Source organism: Erpetoichthys calabaricus, chromosome 4 (genome assembly GCF_900747795.2).
Source record: "Erpetoichthys calabaricus chromosome 4, fErpCal1.3, whole genome shotgun sequence".
NCBI classification, from domain to species: Eukaryota; Metazoa; Chordata; class Cladistia; order Polypteriformes; family Polypteridae; genus Erpetoichthys; species Erpetoichthys calabaricus.
Window position 1 is genome coordinate 331203278 of NC_041397.2, and position 25500 is coordinate 331228777.

The 25500-nt window shown below is 43.3% G+C and overlaps 1 protein-coding gene across 1 annotated transcript in view; it reads right to left on the reverse strand.

Moving 5' to 3' along the window:
* Window positions 1-307: 307 nt before the first annotated feature.
* LOC114642939 (complement factor B-like) overlaps window positions 308-25500 on the reverse strand; it is a 30042-nt gene continuing 4849 nt past the window's right edge. Inside the window, exons 3-6 of the mRNA XM_051926037.1 lie at window positions 6188-6288; window positions 3364-3499; window positions 1126-1175; window positions 308-610 (exon numbers count right to left, since the gene is read on the reverse strand). Of these exons, the coding sequence (XP_051781997.1) occupies window positions 461-610; window positions 1126-1175; window positions 3364-3499; window positions 6188-6226 (375 nt within the window). The 5' untranslated portion in view covers window positions 6227-6288 and the 3' untranslated portion in view covers window positions 308-460. The remainder of the gene's footprint in view (window positions 611-1125; window positions 1176-3363; window positions 3500-6187; window positions 6289-25500) is intronic.

Here is a 25500-nt window from a genome sequence, read left to right on the forward strand (position 1 = left end):
TGACACACTGAGGAGAACGTTCCTCCATCACACTATGCGACCTTTCAATTCCACCCCCTTGGGGGGGATGTAAACGTTAACATTATACAAAGTTATTGTCTGCTATACCTGCATTATTATCAATCTTTAATTTAATATTGTTATTATCAGTATGCTGCTGCTGGAGTATGGGAATCTATCTATCTATCTATCTATCTATCTATCTATCTATCTATCTATCTATCTATCTATCTATCTATCTATCTATCTATCTATCTATCTATCTATCTATCTATCTATCTATCTATCTATCTATCTATCTATCTATCTAATTCTAACATAAAACACACACTAAAATAAAGCACTCAACTTATATATTACAAGTCATATTTAGCAGAATACAAAAGCATAGTTCATTACATGCACTTATTTAGTTAACCATACAAAAATAGTATTACATTTACTAAGTTAAATGTTTAAATTATTTCTTTATGAATTTGAGGTGTGGAAGCTTCTTTTCTAAAAAGTCTTGAACTTTAAGAAGGTTGGTATGGTAGTCGCGTGAGTCTGGATCAGAATGTCTTCTCTTTGGTTGGCACAGATTCTTGTTACCCCAGCTTATCACTCCGACCTGGAAAAACAGAGAGCATGTACAATGAATTTAGCATCAATCATAAAAAGACAGCTGCTTTGCTATGATAATATATTTAAATTGCCTGTCAATATGATTTTTTCTATTCTTAAAAAATGAACCATTTAGAAAAGAGTGCATCCTAATAACTGGAATCTTGTTATCTTGTGTTCAATTTCAAGTCAGCAGCTCTCCTAAGCACCCATGAAATAGAAAGTCTGCTCTACTAAACAATCACGTTCTTTATAGTTCATTTTTGAAATCACTTCTTCTAATAGAGCAGTGACGCCTGTGCCAACAAAATCTCACACAAGGCAGGAACCAAACCTTGAAGGTGACCAACTCAGTGCAGAATAACAGTCACTGTCAACTTTTTCAATTTTTAGGGCTTTAAAAAAAACTAAGAAACATTTAAATAATAAGTCTCGCCAACTTTTTAATAAATCTTGCTTTTTTGCAAAACAGTCCATAAAATTTACATGAAAAGGATGTATTAATATTTGTTTGCCACTAACCTGAAAAGCTCTTCTTTCCCTTTTAATTACAAGGGAGCCCCCAGAATCTCCTGTTAAATAGAAATGAAGAGCAGAATTGGTAAATTGTCTCAAACTGAAATTTCTTCTCCACTTGATATCAAATGACTGGAGTGCATTCTTCAATGCCGCGGCCTCATGACTAAGACAAAGCTCTTTAAGCCTCAGTGTGGCCAGTTCAATATCCACCTCAGGCGTTTCACTTGACTTACTGGTGCTTTTACGTTAATATGGCATGAATGGCATTGTGTTTCAATGGGTGTTCACTATGGACAGTCGAGGTGATTTTAGGGGGAATTCTACGATGCAATACCTTTGGGGTATGAACAGGTCATTTCTGGGCTCTGCACTACGTGTGAGTTTCAAGATTCAAATCAAAATGCATTTATGTTTTGCTTTCCCTGCCAGGCTGGTATGAGAATCCCAAGGTGAAGAAGAGCAGTGGAGTGCACAGAGCAGCTGAAGAGCCCACCATGAAGAGACCATCTTTGGAGAATGCTTTAACAAACTTGTGTCGGCCATATGCAGTATTTATATCAGTTATACCCAGCAGCTAATTCTTTAAAGACAGAAAACCATACCAGGACAATTTTCAATTGTTAATCAGCTTATCAACATAACCGAACCTGCAAATGTTTAAATACGGAAGGAAAACTCAAGGGCTCTTATGACTTGAACTTTATTACCATGCAGACATAGTTGATAAGAATTTCTCTTGGTGTTACATCCATACAGTAACAAGGTACTTAGAGTTAAACAACACAATATTTAATATTTAACAACATTACAAGGTTATACACAGTAGGAGTGAAAAATATATTGCACAAGACTCAAATACATAAATGAATATGACAATACAGAATGGTACTGTCGCCCAATAATATATCAAGTAAGTCTTTATAAGGAAGGAGTTTAGACATCAGGAAGAGACAGAGAGGAATCAGAAACTGTCTAACCAGAGGGGCCGGTGACATTTCCTTGATGGTGACTGACAGAGATGGTGGCCAGGATGAGTGTCGTCTTTGCTTTTATTTCAGCACGTTTTCTGACCGGTGACATACACAGCACCTCAGTGAGTCCAGTCACAGGCCTACCATATTTCCTGCTGACCAAACGACACGCTGCAGTTTACGTTTCGAGTGAGCAGATGTGCTGCCATACCAGACTGTTAGGTTGAAAGTGACGATTGTATCAATGACAGCTCTATAAACTGTGCCACTCCCAATTGGGACAGGTTCAACTTTTTAAGTTGACGGAGAGGACTCTGCTGCGGCTGCTGAGCTTTTTGATAACAGAAGGTTTGTTTTTATCTCAGTTCAGACTGGGAGTAATTGAGGTGGCAATGTAGATGATTCCACCATTTCTACCTGAGGGTGTAGGAGGTGAGGAGTGTTGCCGTTTTTTTTCAAGGGGTTCAGGTTAAGATTGGCGAAGGTGCATCAAGTGGCCAGCAGATGCATATGAAGGAAGGCAGACACACAAATTCACACAGACAAATGGAGAATATGCAAACCGCACACCAATGGTGACCAAGGCAGGCCTTCTAACCAGTCTTAGAAGTGACAATTTTGACAATATATTGAGACGACAAAAGCAGAATTATCGTTTAATTACTTGAAATGTTTTATCAAGGCCACACAGTCTAAACGTTCTAATTACACAATTTATTTCAACGTATTTCATTTTCTGTTGTGTCTGATAAAGCACAGACACCAAGTAAGAGGGATGTGGTGCCAATTTATTTAGTTCATAACAGTAGTGCAAGTTTCATGGGGGTCCTGCTGCCCCTTCCACTTATCTAAAGAGATCATTTATGTGATTGTCAAGCACAGAGACAGTAAAAGATGTTCATAGCATAGCCTGAGGCCGACTTTATAAAGATATTCTGCACGGTATTATCCATTAGACAATCACATTTTACAGGCTGACATGGCCTTGTCTGGTGCCCACCGATAATCAAGTCATTTCAACTACCAATATTCATTTCAGTGTAGTTAGCGTACACACCTGGTAGGCAGGAGAAGAAAAGTCACGGCTGTGACAATAGAGTGACACACACACGCACCTCACCGTAAGGGTGGCATACGCATTTAATTGTCATCTGCTGGTGTAAAAATACATGAATGGCTGATCAGACATAAAGAGCAACTGTGACCCCTCAAAACTATGAGGGTCCATGATCCCTGTTGGCAAAGTGCAGAGTTAGTGGACCACCCTTACCTTTGCATGTGACCTCGTCGATTTGTGGGTCTGTGCCTCCTGTGCAGAGGAATCTGTCGGTCACCACCTCCTTCCAGTCGTTGACTTTTGTGTACAGAGGAGCCTTTAATGCGTCTTCATTACATTTCAGTAAAGGCTACAAAGATAAGTTAAAAGATCTGAAGAATTTAGAATGTCGATATCAGACATATGAGCTACATTAGTGATGGATGCTTTTGCAGCTGGCATTCTGGAAATTTTCCAGTTCAAGTGCATGTGTGCCGGGTATTCTCTCTCAGTGAAGCACATGTGTGCCTATCACTCCAGCTGTAACAGGCAGTACACCTTAGCAAAATAATGAAATAAAACTTCTGTATGGTGAAAGAATAAAACTGATTGTGTGTTCTTTTTTCATTTATTATATTGAGAAAAGGATGCTAAGGATAGAGCTGTCAAGCCTAAGGCCTAAGAGAAGGTTTATGGATATGGTGATTGAGAACATGCAGGTGATAGGTGTGACAGAGCAAGATGGAGAGGACAGGAAGATATGGAAGAAGATGATCCACTGTGGTGACCTCTAATGGCAGCAGCCGAAAGAAGATGAAGAAGAAGTAGCTAGAAAGTTTTTCTGTGGCTTACATGTTTCTTTAGCTAGTGTTTTTATCCAGACTGGTGTAATCTTAATACTCAGTTGAAATAATAGATGTGTTCCAGTAAAGTACAGAGATAACCTCCAAGATTGTCTAGTTGTCTACAGAACAGAGACAACAATTCACATCAGGCCGTCAACATTAATTGTCAATAAAGACGTCTGGCGATGACTTTCTGAGGTAAATCCAAGCTCCTGGCCTAGAGAGTTGTTGCGGAGAAAGACGAGCAAAGAAATGAAGTGCACAGCTTTTAAAATGGCTCAGTCTCATAACAATGTTTTGTTTCTTTTTACCTTCCTAAAAAAACATGGATACCTGTGTACAGGTGCTGGTCATAAAATTAGAATATCATGACAAAGTTGATTTATTTCAGTAATTCCATTCAAAAAGTGAAACTTGTATATTCGATTCATTCATTACACACAGACTGATGTATTTCAAATGTTTATTTCTTTTAATGTTGATGATTATAACTGACAACTAATGAAAGTCCCAAATTCAGTATCTCGGAAAATTAGAATATTGTGAAAAGGTTCAATATTGAAGACACCTGATGCCACACTCTAATCAGCTAATTAACTCAAAACACCTGCAAAAGCCTTTAAATGGTCTCTCAGTCGAGTTCTGTAGGCTACACAATCATGGGGAAGACTGCTGACTTGACAGTTGTCCAAAAGATGACCATTGACACCTTGCACAAGGAGGGCAAGACACAAAAGGTCATTGCTAAGGAGGCTGGCTGTTCACAGAGCTCTGTGTCCAAGCACATTAATAGAGAGGCGAAGGGAAGGACAAGATGTGGAAGAAAAAAGTGGACAAGCAATAGGGATAACCGCACCCTGGAGAGGATTGGGAAACAAAACCGATTGAAAAATGTGGGGGAGATTCACAAAGAGTGGACTGCAGCTGGAGTCAGTGCTTCAAGAACCACCAGGCACAGACGTATGCAAGACATGGGTTTCAGCTGTCAAGCCACTCTTGAACAAGAGACAGCGTCAGAAGTGTCTCGCCTGGGCTAAAGACAAAAAGGACTGGACTGCTGCTTTCTGATGAAAGTAAATTTTGCATTTCCTTTGGAAATCAAGGTCCCAGAGTCTGGAGGAAGAGAGGAGAGGCATAGAATCCACGTTGCGTGAGGTCCAGTGTAAAGTTTCCACAGTCAGTGATGGTTTGGGGTGCCATGTCATCTGCTGGTGTTGGTTCATTGTGTTTTCTGAGGTCCAAGGTCAACGCAGCCGTCTACTAGGAAGTTTTAGAGCACTTCATGCTTCCTGCTGCTGACGAACTTTATGGAGATGCAGATTTCATTTTCCAACAGGACCCGGCACCTGCACACAGTGCCAAAGCTACTAGTACCTGGTTTAAGGACCATGGTATCCCTGTTCTTGATTGGCCAGGAAACTCGCCTGACCTTATTTTCTATGGGGTATTGTGAAGAGGAAGATGCAATACGCCAGACCCAACAATTCAGAAGAGCTGAAGGCCACTATCAGAGCAACATAGGCTCTCATAACACCTGAGTAGTGCCACAGACTGATCGACTCCATGCCACGCCGCATTGCTGCAGTAATCCAGGCCAAAGGAGCCCCAACTAAATATTGAGTGCTGTACATGCTCATACTTTTCATGTTCATACCTTTCAGCTGGCCAACATTTCTAAAAATCCTTTTTTTGCATTGGTCTTAATTGATATTCTAATTTTCTGAGATCCTGAATTTGGGACTTTCATTAGTTGTCAGTTATAATCATCAACATTAAAAGAAATAAACATCTGAAATACATCAGTCTGTGTGTAATAAATGAATCTGATATACAAGTTTCACTTTTTGAATGGAATTACTGAAATCAATCAGCTTTGTCATGATATTCTAATTTTATGACCAGCACCTGTATGTGATCTCAAGACACAGATCAATACTCAGCAAACTCTCTGGCTTGAAAAGTGGACATATTTGGTCATTGTATTAAGCTTTTTTCAGAATGGGACCCTCCATGATACAATGCAAGATCAGGCTCTCTTTAAAAAAATATGAAAATTATAAAATGTGCTTCAAATTAGAATGCAATTTCATGTAGCAGGTTAACAGATGATTGTGAAGAAATAACTTTGGACATAAGAAACAGCAAAATTATCCTTTAAGCTGATGCTGTATGTTGTTAACGTGGTTCTATTTAAGAAATGAACGAGCGCATACCTGGTTCTTTAGTTTTATTTTAACATTCATGTTTTTCATTTGTGATTCTGTTCCTGTCACAAAAAATGCATTGACTACGTCGTTGGAGAAGAGATAATCTACTGTTAAGAGAAAAAAACAAAATAAAACAAATATATGTGTTATTAGTCACACAGAACATGCATTGGTAGAAAGTCTTCTTTACAAAATCATTCACATAATAAAGGAAAAATCTATCTTTTTTATTATTTTTAATTTAATCACTTTGTATTCTCAAAGCAACATTAGCCCACCGTTGGGTGACATTGTGACAGTGCTTCATATTTCTGGTTCACACGGGTCACTTTTAGTGTGGCGTCAGCGTCTTTTTCCATTGCATGTGTGAGAGTTTTATAACTTTCAACACACTAAAAACACAAATTCTGTTGTTATAGGATCTAAAGTGTCCCCGCATGAGTCAGTGTGGGGGTCCATCACTGTGCCAGGTGACAGATGAACTAGCTGATTACCCAGTGGCTTCGCTCACTGAGTGTAAGGGAAAAAAACTAAAATGTAGTATTTAGAAAATAAGTTTGTTAATTACCAAAGTTATTATTGAACAAATAAAGAGCATTCATAATAACATAAAATTATATAAATATTAATTATTAAGTAGTAAAACATTTTGATAAAAGAATTTGAAGAAGATATAAGAAGCGTATAAGTTATTAAAGAGTCAAACATTAACATTTAAGTAGTAAAGATACATTGAGTACTACTGCAGTGGTTTCGGGCAAACTACCTGCTTGACAACCTTGCACTATGTGCCTGTGATTTAAGAGAAAAATAATTCTGAGAAATGTGGATGCTGCCTTTCGGGTAGAAGGTCCAAACAATTCCCAAGTCCAATACTTAACATGAAGAGGTTGGTATATCTTTTTAGCTGTAAACCCTCCATCTTATTAAAAGGATTCATCACAAAAAGCAACCTTTTGGGTTTTAGTGACCCAACTTCATCTTAAGGGACAATTTACCAAGAGAGTCCCACTTCGATGGCGCCGATTACACTTATTTGCAATGATTTCCACTATCCCAGGAGCCGATGGGGCACTTGAAGTGTGACAAACAGTGCGAGAAGAGAGGACGCTGCCCAAAACTGCAAAGCTGTTGACCCGGAGGAAAAGCCCGACATTCCGCACCTCCCAGCGTCCACTTAGTTCTTACGACCCCTCGCCGCTGAAGGTGGTCTCGTCTTCACATTGTTTACAGCTCGGCGCAGTTAAAAAGTAGAAAGACGCAAAGCTGTTTTGTTCATCTCTTCTACTATCAAGTACTGCAAATTAAAAAAAAAGATACAATGTGGCCGTTTTCTCTGTCAGAATGCGCCTGGTGGCGGACGGCTCAGCGCTGGAGTCCAGAGAGGAGGGCTGGGAGAGGGCGACGCGGGGCGCACTTGTATGGGATAGATCGGCGTGTTTGTGTTTACCACTTTAACGTAATTTCCATATCGCGTGGTCATACGTCATTTCCGTTTCAAACGTGAAAAGAATTTTATATACACAGTGGAACCTCGGTTTGCAAGCATAATTTGTTCTGGAAATGTGCTCGTAGTCCAAAGCACTCGTATATCAAAGTGAATTTCCCCATAAGAAATAATGGAAACTCAGATGATTTGTTCCACAGCCCAAAACTATTCATATAAAAATGATTAATACAAAATATAAAGTAAAAATACATAAAACAAATTAACCTGCACTTTACCTTTGAAAAGAATCATGGCTGGTGTGAGTGAGTTTCTAAACTCTTGTGGGATTGCACCCAACAGGACGACACGCGGAAGAGCGTCCCAAAGCAATCGCAGTCTCCCAGCGCTGTAGCAGTTCTCCGTAAAAGCGAATCCGAAAAGATGCGTTAAGCACCTGCCGTCGATGGGTGATACAAGGAACAAGGAATATTATAAATGTGCAGGGCCCTGCCTGACTGCTGTGTCTGTATATAAATAACCGCACTGTTGCTGTTTCAAGCTGAATAAAGCTGATGTTGCTAAAGTCCTGAGACTCAGCTTCATGTTTTAGGGTGCAAGACGAGGACGCACACGTCACAGCACACACGCACGCACGCGCACACAGTCACAATGCTAATACTGTAGTAAACACTATACGCTTGTACGGATGTTGACTATATGAGTGAGGCACGCCGACTCAGACGGAGAATAGGAGACAATTACCCACAATCCCGCAGTGAGAGAGAGAAGAACCATCAGCTCAGTTGTGATCACATGACGATCAGCAGACAAAGCGTATACAGTACATACTACTCGTACTGGAAGACCTCGCTCGTTTATCAAGTGAAAATTTATTAAAAATTTTTGCTCATCTTGCAAAACACTCGTAAACCAAGTTACTCGCAAACCGAGGTTCCACTGTATAGATTGTTTGCACTTTTACGTCTGAATTATTTTTGTTGCATGACTGTTAGGCCTATGCCTTAACCTTAACTTAATAGGTCACTGAATCTGTTAAAAAGCTGAATCTGAAACAACGCTACAGTACAGCATTTATTTTTCCAAAGAAATCTTTTTTTTATTACCATATATGCTCATGTATAAGTCTGGTCTTGAAACCCAAAAAATCAATTATAAAATCAGACCCCGACTTATATGCCCGTTCAAAAATGCAACACTTATTTATTTTATATTTGTTTACATTTTCTTGCCTCCTTTCTCAGACGCATTGAATTTTGTTACAGCAGTGCAGTTACCAATTTCTTTTGCAACTTTCGCCAATGACATTTAATTTAAAACCAGCTTCATATTTTCTTCTGACCGAACGCTCCATCATAGATAAGGGATGCTCTTATGATAAAGGTGTATGAAGGTGTGAGATGCAAAAAACACAAATCAGTGCAAACGTTACTTCAGAATAGTTTGGGTATCACCATGTGGTCACGTAGGCACAATAGAGAGACAGAGAGAGGTTAGGAGCACACGCTGGTACAGCGCACTGCCACACCCACATAGAAAAGAAAGGCCGTGTGCTCCGTGGTTACTCTCTCAGGTGGGCGGGCATTAGCATATCATAATCTCTTGGACCAATAGCGTGAGTTTTCATTTGACTTATACGACCAACATTACAAAATACCAGAAATTATACTGTAAAAGCAAGTCCTGACTTATTCACAAGAGAACTTAAACGCGAGTAGGTACAGTATTATTCAGGGGGGCATCATTTTCCTTTAAAAGTTTCATTTAAAGTGCTTTGCCTCAAAAAACACTTTGTAATAGTTTTTATGAGTTCTTAGATTTTTGGAGTAAATGCCACGTTTTTTTGACAAATGCTTTTATGTTGCAATGACAGACTGGACATTTTTCTCTTCTTCTATGCACATGGTGAGACGGTTCTAGGTCAAATACAGATAATCAGAATATTAAAACTGAAAAAGGAAAAATTAAAGCAGAGACAGAATTTCAATCAGAACATTAAGAACTTGAAAATCAACCAAAATTGTAATTTGCATGAGGCTCAGACTGACAGTTACGTTTTACACATATCAGCTTTCAATTTAATTACTGTTGTCACTTATAATTTTCCTTTAAACAAATTGCTACAAGAATTTTTCCTGGAAATTGGGTGTTAATGAATAATCAGGTTAATAGCAAACAGCTATTTGTTAATCTTGTATTTCACTTGTAGTATTTGCCCTTCAGATATGTGTATATACTTTATTTATTTATTTATCTGTTTGTCCATTAATAGAACATCCAAAAGCAACCTCCTGGTTCAGTAGAGTATAATATACATGTCGATGGTATTTGATGTATTAATTATAGAGTGTAAGTAACCTGACATTTGTATTTAGATTGTAAGTGATTCTTTACTTTTTCTCTTGTCTTCTCAGAGTATGTCCTTTATCTAATAATGGAGCAGCTCTTTGATTTTACTGCTCTAAGTCTTTTATATAGTTCTTTATCTTAGGCCGACATAACAGTCATTAGAAAGTGGTGGTGCTTCTTCTGGAGAACTGCTCTAGTGGATGGTAACATTAGTTTATTTTTTAATATACGCTATTTTTCCTGTAATTGTGTGTGCTTAGCTCTTTCGGCATTCCATTAGGCCAGCCTTATAACATGTGCGTTTTCAGAATGATTTAGAACTGTTGGAACTTTGGAATGTGTACTATTGCTCACTGCTGATGGAACTGCTCCTTTTGGGACACTTGGACAATCTAAACAGCAACTTTAAACAAACTTGGAGTTGAATGAGGTCAAATATCCATCCATCCATCCATCCTCTTCCGCTTATCCGAGGTCGGGTCGCGGGGGTAGCAGCTTGAGCAGAGATGCCCAGACTTCCCTCTCCCCGGCCACTTCTTCTAGCTCTTCCGGGAGAATCCCGAGGCGTTCCCAGGCCAGCTGGGAGACATAGTCCCTCCAGCATGTCCTGGGTCTTCCCCGGGGCCTCCTCCCGGTTAGACGTGCCCAGAACACCTCACCAGGGAGGCGTCCAGGAGGCATCCTGATCAGATGCCCGAGCCACCTCATCTGACTCCTCTCGATGCGGAGGAGCAGCGGCTCTACTCTGAGCCCATCCCGGATGACTGAGCTTCTCACCGTATCTTTAAGGGAAAGCTCAGACACCCTACGGAGGAAACTCATTTCAGCCGCTTGTATTCGCGATCTCGTTCTTTCGGTCACTACCCATAGCTCATGACCATAGGTGAGGGTAGGAACATAGATCGATTGGTAAATTGAGAGCTTCGCCTTGCGGTTCAGCTCCTTTTTCACCACAACAGACCGATGCAGAGCCCACATTACTGCAGACACCGCACCGATCCGCCTGTCAATCTCACGCTCCATTCTTCCCTCACTCGTGAACAAGACCCCAAGATACTTGAATTCCTCCACTTGAGGCAGGATCTCGCTCCCAACCCTGAGAGGGCACTCCACCCTTTTCCGGCTGAGGACCATGGTCTCGGATTTGGAGGTGCTGATTCCCATCCCAGCCGCTTCACACTCAGCTGCGAACCGATCCAGAGAGAGCTGAAGATCACAGCCTGATGAAGCAAACAGGACAACATCATCTGCAAAAAGCAGTGACCCAATCCTGAGTCCACCAAACCGGACCCCCTCAACACCCTGGCTGAGCCTAGAAATTCTGTCCATAAAAGTTATGAACAGAATCTGTGAGAATGGGCAGCCCTGGCGGAGTCCAACTCTCACTGGAAACGGGTTCGACTTACTGCCGGCAATGCAGACCAAGCTCTGACACCGGTTGTACAGGGACCGAACAGCCCTTATCAGGGGGTCTGGTACCCCATACTCCCGGAGCACCCCCCACAGGATTCCCCGAGATGTCCCTGATGTCCATGCGATGTTGTAGAGACGTGTCAACCAAGACAGCCCTACAACATCCAGAGCCTTTAGGAACTCCGGGCGTATCTCATCCACCCCCGGGGCCCTGCCACCAAGGAGTTTTTTGACCACCTCGGTAACCTCAGTCCCAGAGATGGGGGAGCCCACCTCCGAGTCCCCAGGCTCTGCTTCCTCATTGGAAGGCATGTTATTGGGATTGAGGAGGTCTTCGAAGTACTCCCCCCACCGACCCACAACGTCCCGAGTCGAGGTCAGCAGCGCACCATCCCCACTATATACAGTGTTGACACTGCACTGCTTCCCCCTCCTGAGACGCCGGACGGTGGACCAGAATCTCCTCGAAGCCGGAGGTCAAATAATGTAACTTTAAATACAACGGTATGTATTTTGATGTGTACAGGCACAATTTCACTGTGTGCTCTAATTTGTCTTTTGTTTTGGTTAAATGAATGACATAACTAATATCTTAAGGTCTAAAAGTCAAAATCAGAAGAAATATGGCAGCATTGCACTCCACAACCGATACTGATACAGCAACACCAAGGTATTATTGTAAACCTATTTAAGCAATAAAATTTTATACTTTTGACTTTCAAAAAATCAACATGGTAGGAATGACTGGATTGTCATAACTTAAGCGTTTTCAAGGAACAATTGTCACCTGAGAAATGTCAGAATGGTTATTGTGTTTATTAGAATAAAAGGTACTTAACCCAGCCACAGGGGATGCACAAGCCAGTGTGTTTCTTTGTGCCGGTCCCAAGCCCGAATAAATGGGGAGTGTTACATCAGGAAGGGCATCCGGTGTAAAATTTTGCAAATCAATATTCGGACAACAATACAGATTTCCATACCAGATCAGTCGAGCCCCAGGTTAACAATGACCGCCACCAGTACTGTTAGCCAACAGGGTGCTGGTGGAAACTGGGCTACTGTTGGCTGAAAAAAGGATATGAAGAGTGGAGAGACGTGTCCGGAGGCAGGAGGAGAGGAGGAAAGTAAAGAGAGTGGAACTGAGGGTAGGAACTTTGAATGTTGGCAGTATGACTGGTAAGGGGAGAGAGTTAGCAGATATGATGGGGAGAAGGAAGGTTGATATATTGTGCGTGTAAGAGACTAAATGAAGGGGAGTAAGGCCAGGTGGATCGGTGGAGGATTCAAATGGTTCTGTCATGGTGTGGATGTGAGGAGAAACACAGTAGGGGTTATTCTAAAGGAACAGCATGTCAAGAGTGTTTTAGAGGTGAAAAGAGTGTCAGACAGAGTAATGATTATGAAGCTGGAAATTGGAGGTGTGATGATGAATGTTGTTAATGCGTATGCCCCACAATTTGGGTGTGCTATGGATGAGAAAGAAGATTTAATGGATTGAATTGGATGAAGTGATGAACAGTGTACCCAAGGGACAGAGAGTGATGATTGGAGTGGATCTCAATGGACATGTTGGTGAAGGGAACAGTGGAGACAAGGAGGTGATGGTTAGGTATGGTGTCAAGCAGAGGAATGAAGATGGTCAGAGGATATTGGATTTTGCCAAAAGGATAGACATGGCGGTGGTGTTTTTAACCAAATTGTTTAATGGATTCTTGGAAAGTGAGAGGATGCCTGAGGAGTGAAGAAGAAGTGTACTGGTGTCGATATTTAAGAATAAGGGGGATGTGCAGGACTGCAGTAACTACATGGGGATAAAATTGATGAGCCACAGCATGAAGTTATGGGAAAGAGTAGTGGAAGCTCAGTTAAGAAGTGATGTGATGATTAGTGAGCAGCAGGACGGTTTCATGCCAAGAAAGAGCACCACAGATGTGATGTTTGCTCTGAGGGTGTTGTTGCAGAAGTTTAGAGAAGGACAGAAGGAGTTGCATTGCATCTTTGTGGACCTGGAGAAAGTATATGACAGGGTGCCTCGAGAGGAGTTGTGGCTTTGTATGATGAAGTCGGGAGTGGCAGAGAAGTACGTAAGAGTGGTACAGGAAATGTACGAGGGAAGTGTGACAGTGGTGAGGTCTGTGGTAGGAGTGACGGAGGTGAGATTATATCAGGGATCGGCTCTGAACCCTTTCTTATTTGCAATGGTGATGGACAGTGTGGGGAAAAGCCCAGACACAGACAGGCGGACATGATGGTATTACCACACACATGTTTATCATCCACAATATTTACAATAATAGTGAGCACGTACCCAGTGTCTCAGCACCAACCACCCCTTAAGTCCTGGCCACACGCACAATGCCTTTTAGTCTCTGGTCCGCCTCCACTCCTCTCCTCTCCTCTCCTCCAAGCTTCGTCCTCTTCCACCCGACTCTCGCCCCTGACTGGAGGGAGGCGGCCCCCTTTATAGTCACCCGGATGTGCTCCAGGTGGTTCCCGGCAATCTTCCCATGACACGCCCCTGTGTGGCGGAAGTGCCGGCTGCCTTTCCGGAAGTACTCCGTGTGCCTCTTTTCTTCTTCCCCCCAGCACTTCCCAGTGTGGCGGAAGAACTGAGGTCCAACACTCCCAAGGCATTGGGGCGCTCCCTGGCGGTGACCACGGGCCCCTACAGGGTAGAGCTTCCAAGCTCTGTACCTGTGGCCCCCAATACAACCAGGGAGGACGCCCCCTTGTGTCCTGGAGGAGGCACAAGCCCTCCTCCACTCCTCCTGGGCGTCCCGGCCGGGCATTGACGCCCGCCGGGCGCCACAACAGGTTGACAGACGAGATTAGACAGGAGTCCCCGTGAACTATGATGTTTGCTGATGACATTGTGATCTGTAGCGATAGTAGGGAGCAGGTTGAGGAGACCCTGGAGAGGTGGAGATATGCTCTAGAGAGGAGAGGAATGAAGGTCAGTAGGAACAAGACAGAATACATGTGTGTGAATGAGAGGGAGGTCAGTGGAATGGTGAGGATGCAGGGAGTAGAGTTGGCAAAGGTGGAGGATTTTAAATACTTGGGATTAACAGTACAGAGTAATGGGGATTGTGGAAGAGAAGTGAAGAAGAGAGTGCCAGCAGGGTGGAGTGGGTGGTGAAGAGTGTCAGGATTGTGACAGACGGGTATCAGCAAGAGTGAAAGGGAAGGTCTACAGGACGGTAGTGAGACCAGCTATGTTATATGGGTTGGAGACGGTGGCACTGACCAGAAAGCAGGAGACAGAGCTGGAGGTGGCAGAGTTAAAGATGCTAAGATGTGCATTGAGTTTGACGAGGATGGATAGTATTAGAAATGAGGACATTAGAGGGTCAGCTCAAGTTGGACGGTTAGGAGACAAAGTCAGAGAGGTGAGATTGCGTTGGTTTGCAGAGGAGAGATGCTGGGTATATTGGGAGAAGGATGCTAAGGATAGAGCTGTCAGGCAAGAGAAGAAAAGAGAGGCCTAAGAGAAGGTTCATGGGTGTGGTGAGAGAGGACATTCAGGTGATGGGTGTAACAGAACAAGATGGAGAGGACAGGAAGATATGGAAGAAGATGATCCACTGTGGCAACCTGTACCGGGAGCAGCCAAAAGAAGAAGAAGAAGAAAAAGTAGCTAGAAAGCTTTTCTGTGCCTTACATGTTTCTTTAGCTAGTGTTTTTATCCACACTGGTGTAATCTTAATACTTAGTCGAAATAATAGATGTGTTCCAGTGAAGTACAGAGTGGTCATTTCTCCCAATGTGTCTACTTTTGTAAACAAAACAGAATAGTTTGCTTCAGATTTTGTGGCTTGCACAAGACAAACACTACATGCTGTGTGATAACTTCACGTATTATTTTTTTGTGCGTCTTCACAGTATAGCAGAGAGTGCCAGCTGTGTGGCTGCAGTAGGCCGCTGACTCAACTCCAGAGCAAGGGGCTCAGGATTTTGCAGTTGCAGAGACAAACAGGGCTTCTAGGTGGGCCTGATAATGAAGGAGAGTGGGGCAGATGATCACTTGCCGGTAACAACTAATAAACTTTCTTATTTTAATCCGTCTAGTAGCAGAGAGCTATGAGGACTTTAAAGTACCAAACTGTTGCATTTTAATTTCCAGCAGGCTGTCATACAGTTTGTAAAAATCTTTCATCAAAATGGCACGACAGTTATGAATTTTCTAAAGGTCAGCGGGTAATGTCCTATATAGAGGATGAAGGACTCATAGATGTCCTCTACAACTACCTGGATGGAGTGCTTTCAAGAGCTGTAGGCACGTTTGAAAGGATGGCCAGAGTCCGCATCATTCTGGATGTGCAAATAGCAGAGGTTCATTTTTCAACAGTAAATCTTTCATGAGTATATGACTTGACTGTATGGACAATGGCCTGTCTTGTCCTGAGTTTGTGATTGGCTCTTATTAAAGCTCTGGATCTAGTTGAGAGGATTCCCCTCATAGAAGCTGAGGACATGTTCATGGATGGCCCGCTAAATACACAGAGTGGCATGTCATAGTGAAACTAACAAGTTCTATCTTTTTCTTTTCCATACTATTATTCTGTTAAATAGAATACCTCTTAAAAGTAGACAATTCAGATAAGAATATAAACTAAATATATGTCAATGCTAGTACAGTATATACTAACATGTTTAAAGTGAAATTTTAAGTAAGCATTAGCACAACTCTTAAAGTATTGATAAAAGTTAAAGTCACAACGTCATCCAGAGGATGTATTTAATCTAAATGCTCCAAGGCCAGGAGTTGTGCTTTCTAATGACTCACACAGGGGTCTTTACGTCTGATATGATTAGAGATTTTACTTTTAGGCCTCAGTCTTGATTTGTGCGTGTGTGTGTGTGTGTGTGTCAAGAATTTGATCTTCTTGTGTCACAACAGATGGAAGCACAAGGACAGCACCTGTGAAACATTTGAACTTGGGACTCCACTTCTTCAATCCCCACTCCATCAACAGACCGATTTTCTTTTTTGTCTTATTTCTGAGTGTTAAAAAAAGTTTACAACCACGCATAATGCTGTTGTGTTTTTTCTTTAATTATTGGTGTAAACAATAGAGGACACTTTTTCTGTTATTGCCTAAGATCTTCTATTGAGTACAGACAGCCCCCGGGTTAGGTACGAGATGGGGACTGTAGGTTTGTTCTTAAGTTGAATTTGTATGTAAGTCGGAACAGGTCCGTTATTTTAATAAATGCTGTTGTTGACCGACTGTAACCAAGTGCTCTGGTAATGAATGATGGAGTTTCACCTCTCTCTGACCTTTTTATTATTTCTACTTTATTTTCCATGGTGATGGTTTTTCTCTTCTTTACTGTATCACCAGCACTTGCATCAGATTTGTGTTTCAGAGACATTGTCGAAGGGTGAAGACAAAAGATTAAGATGAGGTCTTCTGTAGAGCACTGTCCACGCTATCACAGCAGGAAGGTACATCTGGTGTACTGACGAGAGACAACTTCCTGCTACGTGCGTAACGGTACAAGCAGGCTTGCTATTGAGAATGAATGGGAGTAGTGATGGGCGGTTCACCACCCGCCCACCACACAGTCACCTCCACTACAGTATGCTGCCTGCAGCGTCCGCCCACCAAGAATGAACAGGGTGCGGCCAAAGGCGGGTAGTGAATCGCCCCCATTCAATAGGCAGCCACCCGAGGCACACTACAATGCTACCCCCCCGCCCTCAATGGCCTCCGTTCAGCCACAACTGGGTCACCGCTTGCAGCATCACCAGCCGCCCACCAAGGATGAATGGGGCAGCCATGTGTGGTGGGCGGGTAGTGAAATGCCACCCTCTGCTCCATCCAGCCTGCATCCAGTCAGGAGCAGTAGCTGCGACGGCGTGGTGGGCGGGCAGCGAACCACCCCATCAAGCCTCTGTCCTGCACACGAGCGATAGCTGTGGCCCCGGTGACTATGGACCACGGGTCACCACTTGCCACCGGGAGCCGCCCGAGGGACACTACACTGCGCGAGCAGCGAAATCGCCCCCCTCCAGCCTCCGTCCAGCCACCGCTTGCAGCATCTGCAGGCCAAAGATGATGGAGTGGCAGTTACTGAGGCACATGCATTGCAACTGCGGCCCCATTTGTAAGTCGTAGGTCGGATGCCGTAACTTGGGGACTACCTGTACTGTACATTTGAAATTGTTAGTGTATGTGTGTTTAGCCAGTTGATGTCATTTGCATATTTGCTTTATAAACTTTATAACTGCACTAGCCATGTGCGCCCAACTACATTGTGTTTGTTAAAGTTGTCTGTGAAGGGCTCCCTGTTTAAACGCCAGTCGTGAACTGGGCCCTTCGTCACACAGCATTATGATTTTTTTATAAGGGAAACAAAATTACAAAACAAAACCCTTGGACACTGATTCGATAGGAACGGCCTACTCGGAATCACTGTCCGAATAGTAATTATGTGGTGGTGGAGGAGCATTTCTGCATCTCTCCTTTCACAGTCCGTCTCGTTTTCACGACGCTGTCGTTTCCTCTCACGATCTCTTCTCAACCTTTCTCCAATCTTACAGGTTGCTTTGTGGCAATCCAAAGAGTAAGGAAGAACCAATGCTTCTTTCTTGAACTCCAAACGACGACTGATGGAAAATCACAGAAGTGTGTCCGACTTATATACTCTGACTGCCGACTCCAAGAAGTGGGTGAACATTCGATTTGGACAAAGTGCTGCCAACAACGGTCGACAGAAACACAAAAAACCACAGTCTCGACAACGAAGCATGTGTCAACGCCAGATCTAAACACAAAGAGTGCTATCGACAGTGTTTGTAAAGAAAAGTAACAACCAAGGCAGTGTCAGGAGAACATGAATTCGCGGACAAACAAAGATCAAGATCCAAATGAAGATTATATATAAAGATTGGACAATTGTATTGTTTTCTGTGTATTATAAACACACATGTTCATAACATTCCACTTTTCTTTAATTTATAAATATATACTGTATAACAGTGGATCCCAAACTTGGTCCTGAGGACCCCCTGTGGCTGCAGGTTTTTATCCCAGCCAAATTCACAATTACTGATAATAATTGATCTCATTTATTTAGGTGGTCTTTTTTCCCTTCTCTTATTCTGCCTTTAGAAGAGCCCAGCAGTTTGATTTTTACATTTATAAGATATGTAGAAATATTACCTCTCTTTTGTTGTTGTCCTGTTGTTTTGTTATTTTTTTGTGCAGTTTGCACCTTTCATCATAATTATAATTAAATCAAACGGAACTGACAGCCAGGTAAACAATACTCAATGATGAAAGGCTACAATTACTTAAGCGGCAGACCCACTAAGTAGTAGATAATAAATTAAACAATCAGAACACCAGGAAAAGCAGAATGAAAATTGTTAAAAATTAAAAAAAAAAACTATCCCCTTGTAAGTGCTTATTACATTTAAATAAAATTAACAAACTTAGTTTTGTTATTACTCCATTGACTCCAAAACACAGAAACTGGGAAATAACTTAACTGGGCTGGGAGTTCCGATTAAAAACAGAAGTGAACCACAGGGGGTCCCAGGACTGCGTTTGGGAAGCACTGCTGTATAACAAAGGGGTGGACGTGCCACTGTTTTAATGCTTCCAGTTGTGTAGTTTATTTATGGATCGTTGTGTTTATTAAGTTGATTTTCTTTGTGCATTTCTTGAATTCGGCTGACCCATTATTATATTAATTGCAAATATTGTGAATATTGGACATGGTTGCCCAATTTTTCCTCAATAATGATCAATAATGTCAGCGTTTGGTAGTCCCAATACTGAGTTTTTCTTGTCCTTTAAAATAGTGCTGACCCAATACGCTGACATATAGACAAACACAACTAGAAAGAAGAGATTTGAGCGGAGCCATCACTTGTAACGACTCAGTCTACAAACGGCAAGGACCACGCTGGATACCACAAGATTTAAAACGGTGTGTAAACTGACCATCCTCATCAAAGTTGTACTGTTCCCTTACAAAAATGTTATTGTTCTGGGGCAACATTTTCAACAAAAATTACTTGGGTAAAATGTTTTGTGTTGAAAATACAGTTTAAAAGTATGGATACAAGATTAAAGAAAAAGAATTGTGAAAGTCTAATTAATTGAGGGTCAGAACCTTTAAAACTCAACATTCTAAAACCATGATGAACAGATAGAACCTTCTAATTCTAAAGTTATTACAAGTACATTAAATGTACATGATATACTGTACATTTCATATAGTACACTGCAATGATGTTAACCACTTTTACAGCATAAACAAATGACAAATGAGAATAAAAAAATGTCTCACTAGAAATATTACCAGAATAAAAGTTCAAATTGAATTACATAAAAGTTAAGGAGTAGATAGGCCTCTATGTTGTATATAGCAAAATGTCCAATGCAGCAGGTTTAGATGGTTATGGAGAACAGCATCGGCCTTAGGGTCAGTTAGAGCGGACAAACACACTACAGGTGCTCTTAGTATTCTGTTTGTCTGAGCAGTCATATGTCCTCATGTCATGTTGATGTTTTAAGGTGCCATGATATATCCGGCATCTCTAACTTGATAACAGCGATGATGGTGATGCACATCAGTGCCTGGTATCTGATCAGACTCCTGGCAATAAGGATTCGCACAATCGTGGAGACCCGCTAGATAGGTGGACTCAGCTACAAAGAAACATCTCTCAAGTTTTGATCCCTAAATGTAATTTTTGCATAAGTAATATAATGTTTTGTAACAGACATTTATTTCATCGGTTTAAAGGGGCATTAAAAATTACTGAACTGATAAAGGTCCAATTAAGTCAAATAGTTGAATAGCTTGACTAACATGGGAAAAAACACAAAAACGTCAAAGTTAATTAATGCTGTTTTCAAGGCTGAATAGTAAATGTTCATTGAGCACTTACCATAGTAAATTATATCAAAAAGTAATTCATAACTGAAAGGTCTCTATTAGCATTATAAATACTATATATTGATAAGAGATAGATTACACTTTACTGCCCCTAAGTGGAAATTAAGATTTTTACAGACACTCCCAAAAATGAAAATATAGATAGATAGATAGATAGATAGATAGATAGATAGATAGATAGATAGATAGATAGATAGATAGATAGATAGATAGATAGATGAAAGGCACTATATAATAGATAGATAGATAGATAGATAGATAGATAGATAGATAGATAGATAGATAGATAGATAGATAGATAGATAGATAGATAGATAGATAGATAGATAGAGAGATAGATAGGTGAAAGGCACTGTATAGATAGATAGATCAATAGATAGTGTGATAGACGGCCAGGAACCCTGCCCTGCCGGGATGTCTGGAGGAAGGAGGAACCAGGAGAGCGGCACTTCTTTTCCCGGGGTGCCCGGCCGGTCCTTGATCCCTGGGGGACAACACTTCCAGGACAACAGGAAGTGCTGACAGATCAGGGATGGTTTATGCCCGGAGTACTTCCTGGTGCAAGGGCAGGACTAACGCCACACTGGGGAGTGCTGCCAGGAGTTCATCGCCAGGCACCTGGAGCACATCCAGGACAGGATAAAAGGGGCCACCTCACTCCAATCAGGGAGCCGGAGTCGGGTGAAAGAAGGCCGGAGCTTGCAAGACAGGAGTGGAGGCAGGCCAGAAGAAACAAGGACTATGACCTGTAAATATAATATTGCTGTAAATAAACGTGTGTATGGTGGACACTGTGTTGTCATGTCTGTCTATGGCCAGGCTAGCTTTTACGATAGATAGATAGATAGATAGATAGATAGATAGATAGATAGATAGATAGATAGATAGATAGATAGATAGATAGATAGATAGATAGATAGATAGATAGATAGATAGATAGATAGATCCCACTCACCCCAACACACTACAGTACAATCTTTGATATCAGAGACTATGCCGACAGGACACCCCCATTTTACTCCGGCCTTCAGCAATACACTTCTCCAAAAATTTAACACCATCACATAGACCATTCAAGGTGGCACGGTGGCAGTGGTAGTGCTGCTGTCTCGCAGTAAGGGGGCCTGGGTTTGCTTCCCGGGTCCTCCCTGCATGGAGTTTGCATGTTCTCCCCGTGTCTGGTGTGGATTTCCTCCCACAGCCCAAAGACATACCGGTTAGGTACATTGGTGATTCTAAATTGTGCTTGGTGTGTGGTTGTGTGTGTCCTGCGGTGGACTGGCGCCCTGCCCGGGATTTGTTCCTGCCTTGTGTGCTGGGATTGGCTCCAGCAGACCCCCGTGACCCTGTGTTAGGATATAGCAGGTTGGATAATGACTGATGACACAGACCATTCATTGGGTTGCCATTAGTTTTACATTTTTTTGCATTTTGCGTAGTCAGTGTGGATTCTATATGGAATTTGCAATGGTGACATTTGTTTTCACTTTCAAAATATAATAAAAAAGTTGAAAATCTTGTGCGTCTTCCTTTGATGACATTATTAGTTATTACCGTTACCACAATTTTATGTCTTTGTGTATCTGTTTCTATGGTATTTCTACCCAAGAATGACTAAGAATGCATGTCGCCTGACATTATCAATGCAACTAAAATAAAAGTCAGTAGTGTACACTCCTTGGTTATCGGAGGTTACAAAGTGACCCAGTGTTTAATTTAGTGGTATATACTGTGTTGACATTTTTGGTTTCTGATTTTGGGTTTACCAACAGATCAGTCTGACGTTTTGGTTACAAATGTAGCTTATTTACTTGATTCATGTCTCGTGTTCTGGTGCCTTATTTTTCTGTAATACCTCTGCTGTTCACATCAATGCAATAAAGTGACCAAATACATGATGCCTGCCGTTGGCTGGCGCCCTGCCCGGGGTTTGTCTCCTGCCTTGCATCCCGTGTTGGCTGGGATTGGCTCCAGCAGACCCCCGTGACCCTGTAGTTAGGATATAGTGGGTTGGATACTGGATGGATGGAATACATGATACAGTATGTCCAGGGGAAGTACCATAAATGAATTCTAACATAGGTGTCCCGACTTATAACAAACGGTTTGACAATCAAGACATCCATCCATCCATTTCCCAACCTGCTGAATCCGAACACAGGATCACAGGGGTCTGCTGGAGCCAATCCCAGCCAACACAGGGCACAAGGCAGGAACCAATCCCGGGCAGGGTGCCAACCCACCGCGGGACACACACAAACACACCCACACACCAAGCACACACTAGGGCCAATTTAGAATCACCAATCCACCTAATCTGCATGACTTTGGACTGTGGGAGGAAACCAGAGCACCCAGAGGAAACCCACGCAGACACGGGGAGAACATGCAAACTCCACGCAGGGAGGACCCGGGAAGCGAACCCAGGTCCCCAGGTCTCCGAACTGCGAGGCAGCAGTGCTACCCACTGCGCCACCGTGCCGCCCACAATCATGACACCATAAGCCATATTTGTTCTGTATTTTGGACATGACTAATTTTTCGTTGTCCTTGCGATGAACTGGTGCCCTGTCTGGGGGTTGTTACTGACTTGCATCCTATGCTAGCTGGGATAGACCCTGGCACCCCCAGTGACCCTGTTCAGCACTAAGCGGGATAGACTCACTTCTCTTACATATATTACATTATGTGGCAATTCTTGTTTGCGTTATTTAATTTATTTAACACAGATGTGTTGATGGATGTTGTTTGTACTCATCAGAGGATGGCAACATAAAATTCATAGCCCAAAAGTGGGGTCAGAGCCAGGAAGACCACCAAGAAGACAACCGAAGTCAATGAGTAAAACAAAGAGCAAAGTAAAAGAAGATGAAGAGTTCAAAAACCAAAAGCAATGCCTGATGTTAGGCTTATTTTGAAGAAGATATTAATATTAAGAAGTTGATTCTTTACCCAACCAGTGAATAATTCATAAAAGAAATGCAGCCGTATTTATACCCTAATTCTGCCAATGTCACAAAAATGACAATCATAGTGGCTTAATGCAAAACTAGCATTTTGTAAACAAAGAACAGAATTAAACAAAATATTAAAAAATAAACTTTATCAAAACAAATCAACAGAGAGTATAAACTCTCAAAATACAAACAAAACTTTTTAATGTTCCACGTTTCTCATTTCCTTGATAAATTCTTTGACCGCCCCCCTCCTTTAACCGCCACCTTATCGTGGTGGAGGGGTTTGCGTGTCCCAATGATCCTAGGAGCTCTGTTGTCCGGGGCTTTATGCCCCTGGTAGGGCCACCCAAGGCAAACTGGTCCTAGGTGAGGGATGAGACAAAGAGCGGTTCAACAAAACCTCCTATGATGGAAAACAATTTTGGACTGCGTTTTCCTTTGCCCATACGCGGATCACCGGGGCCCCACTCTGGAGCCAGGCCTGGAGGTGGGGCTCGATGGCGAGCACCTGGTGGCCGGGCCTACACCCATGGGGCTCACCGGGCACAGCCCGAAGAGGCAACGTGGGTCCCCCTTCCCATGGGCTCACCACGTATGGGAGGGGCCAAGGAGGTCGGGTGCAGTGTGAGTTGGGTGGTGGCAGAAGGCGGGGACCTTGGCGGTCCGATCCTCGGCTATAGAAGCTGGCTCTTGGGACGTGGAATGTCACCTCTCTGAAGGGGAAGGAGCCTGAGCTAGTGCGCGAAGTTGAGAGGTTCCGGCTAGATATAGTCGGACTCACCTCGACGCACAGCTTGGACTCTGGAACCAATTTCCTTGAGAGGGGCTGGACTCTCTACCACTCTGGAGTTGCCCCCGGTGAGAGGTGCCGAGCGGGTGTGGGTATACTTATTGCCCCCCCGACTTGGAGCCTGTACATTGGGGTTTACCCCAGTAGACGAGAGGGTAGCCTCCCTTCGCCTTCGGGTGGGGGGACGGGTCCTAACTGTTGTTTGTGCGTATGCACCGAACAGCAGTTCGAAGTACCCACCCTTTTTGGAGTCCCTGGAGGGGGTGCTAGAGGGCATACCTTCTGGGGACTCCCTCGTTCTGCTGGGAGACTTCAATGCTCACGTGGGCAATGACAGTGAGACCTGGAAGGGCGTGATTGGGAGGAATGGCCCCCCCGATCTGAACCTGAGTGGTGTTTTGTTATTGGACTTCTGTGCTTGTCACGGATTGTCCATAACGAACACCATGTTCAAGCATAGAGGTGTTCATATGTGCACTTGGCACCAGGACACCCTAGGCCTCAGTTCGATGATCGACTTTGTGGTCGTGTCGTCGGACTTGCGGCCACATGTCTTGGACACTCGGGTGAAGAGAGGGGCGGAGCTGTCAACTGATCACCACCTGGTGGTGAGTTGGCTTCGATGGTGGGGAAGGATGCCGGTCAGGCGTGGTAGGCCCAAACATGTTGTGAGGGTCTGCTGGGAACGTCTGGCAGAGCCCCCTGTCAGAAGTAGCTTCAACTCCCACCTCCGGCAGAACTTCGACCAGGGAGGTGGGGGACATTGAGTCCGAATGGGCCATGTTCCGTGCCTCTATTGTTGAGGCAGCTGACCGGAGCTGTGGCCGTAAGGTGGTCGGTGCCTGTCGTGGCGGCAATCCCCGAACCCGTTGGTGGACACCGGCGGTGAAGGATGCCATCAAGCTGAAGAAGGAGTCCTACAGGACCCTTTTGTCCTGTGGGACCCTGGAGGCAGCTAATAGGTACCGGCAGGCCAAGTGGAATGCGGCTTCGGTGGTTGCTGAGGCAAAAACTCGGGCGTGGGAGGAGTTTGGGGAGGCCATGGAGAACGACTTTCGGACGGCTTCGAGGAGATTCTGGTCCACCATCTGGCGTCTCAAGAAGGGGAAGCAGTGCAGTGTCAACACTATATATGGTGGGGATGGTGCACTGCTGACCTCGACTCGGGACGTTGTGGGTCGGTGGGGGGAATACTTCGAAGACCTCCTCAATCCCATTAACATGCCTTCCAATGAGGAAACAGAGCCTGGGGACTCAGAGGTGGGCTCCCCCATCTCAGGGACTGAGGTCACCGAGGTGGTCAAAAAACTCCTTGGTGGCAGGGCCCCGGGGGTGGATGAGATACGCCCGGAGTTCCTCAAGGCTCTGGATGTTGTAGGGCTGTCTTGGTTGACACGTCTGTGCAACATCGCATGGACATCAGGGACAGTGCCTTTGGATTGGCAGA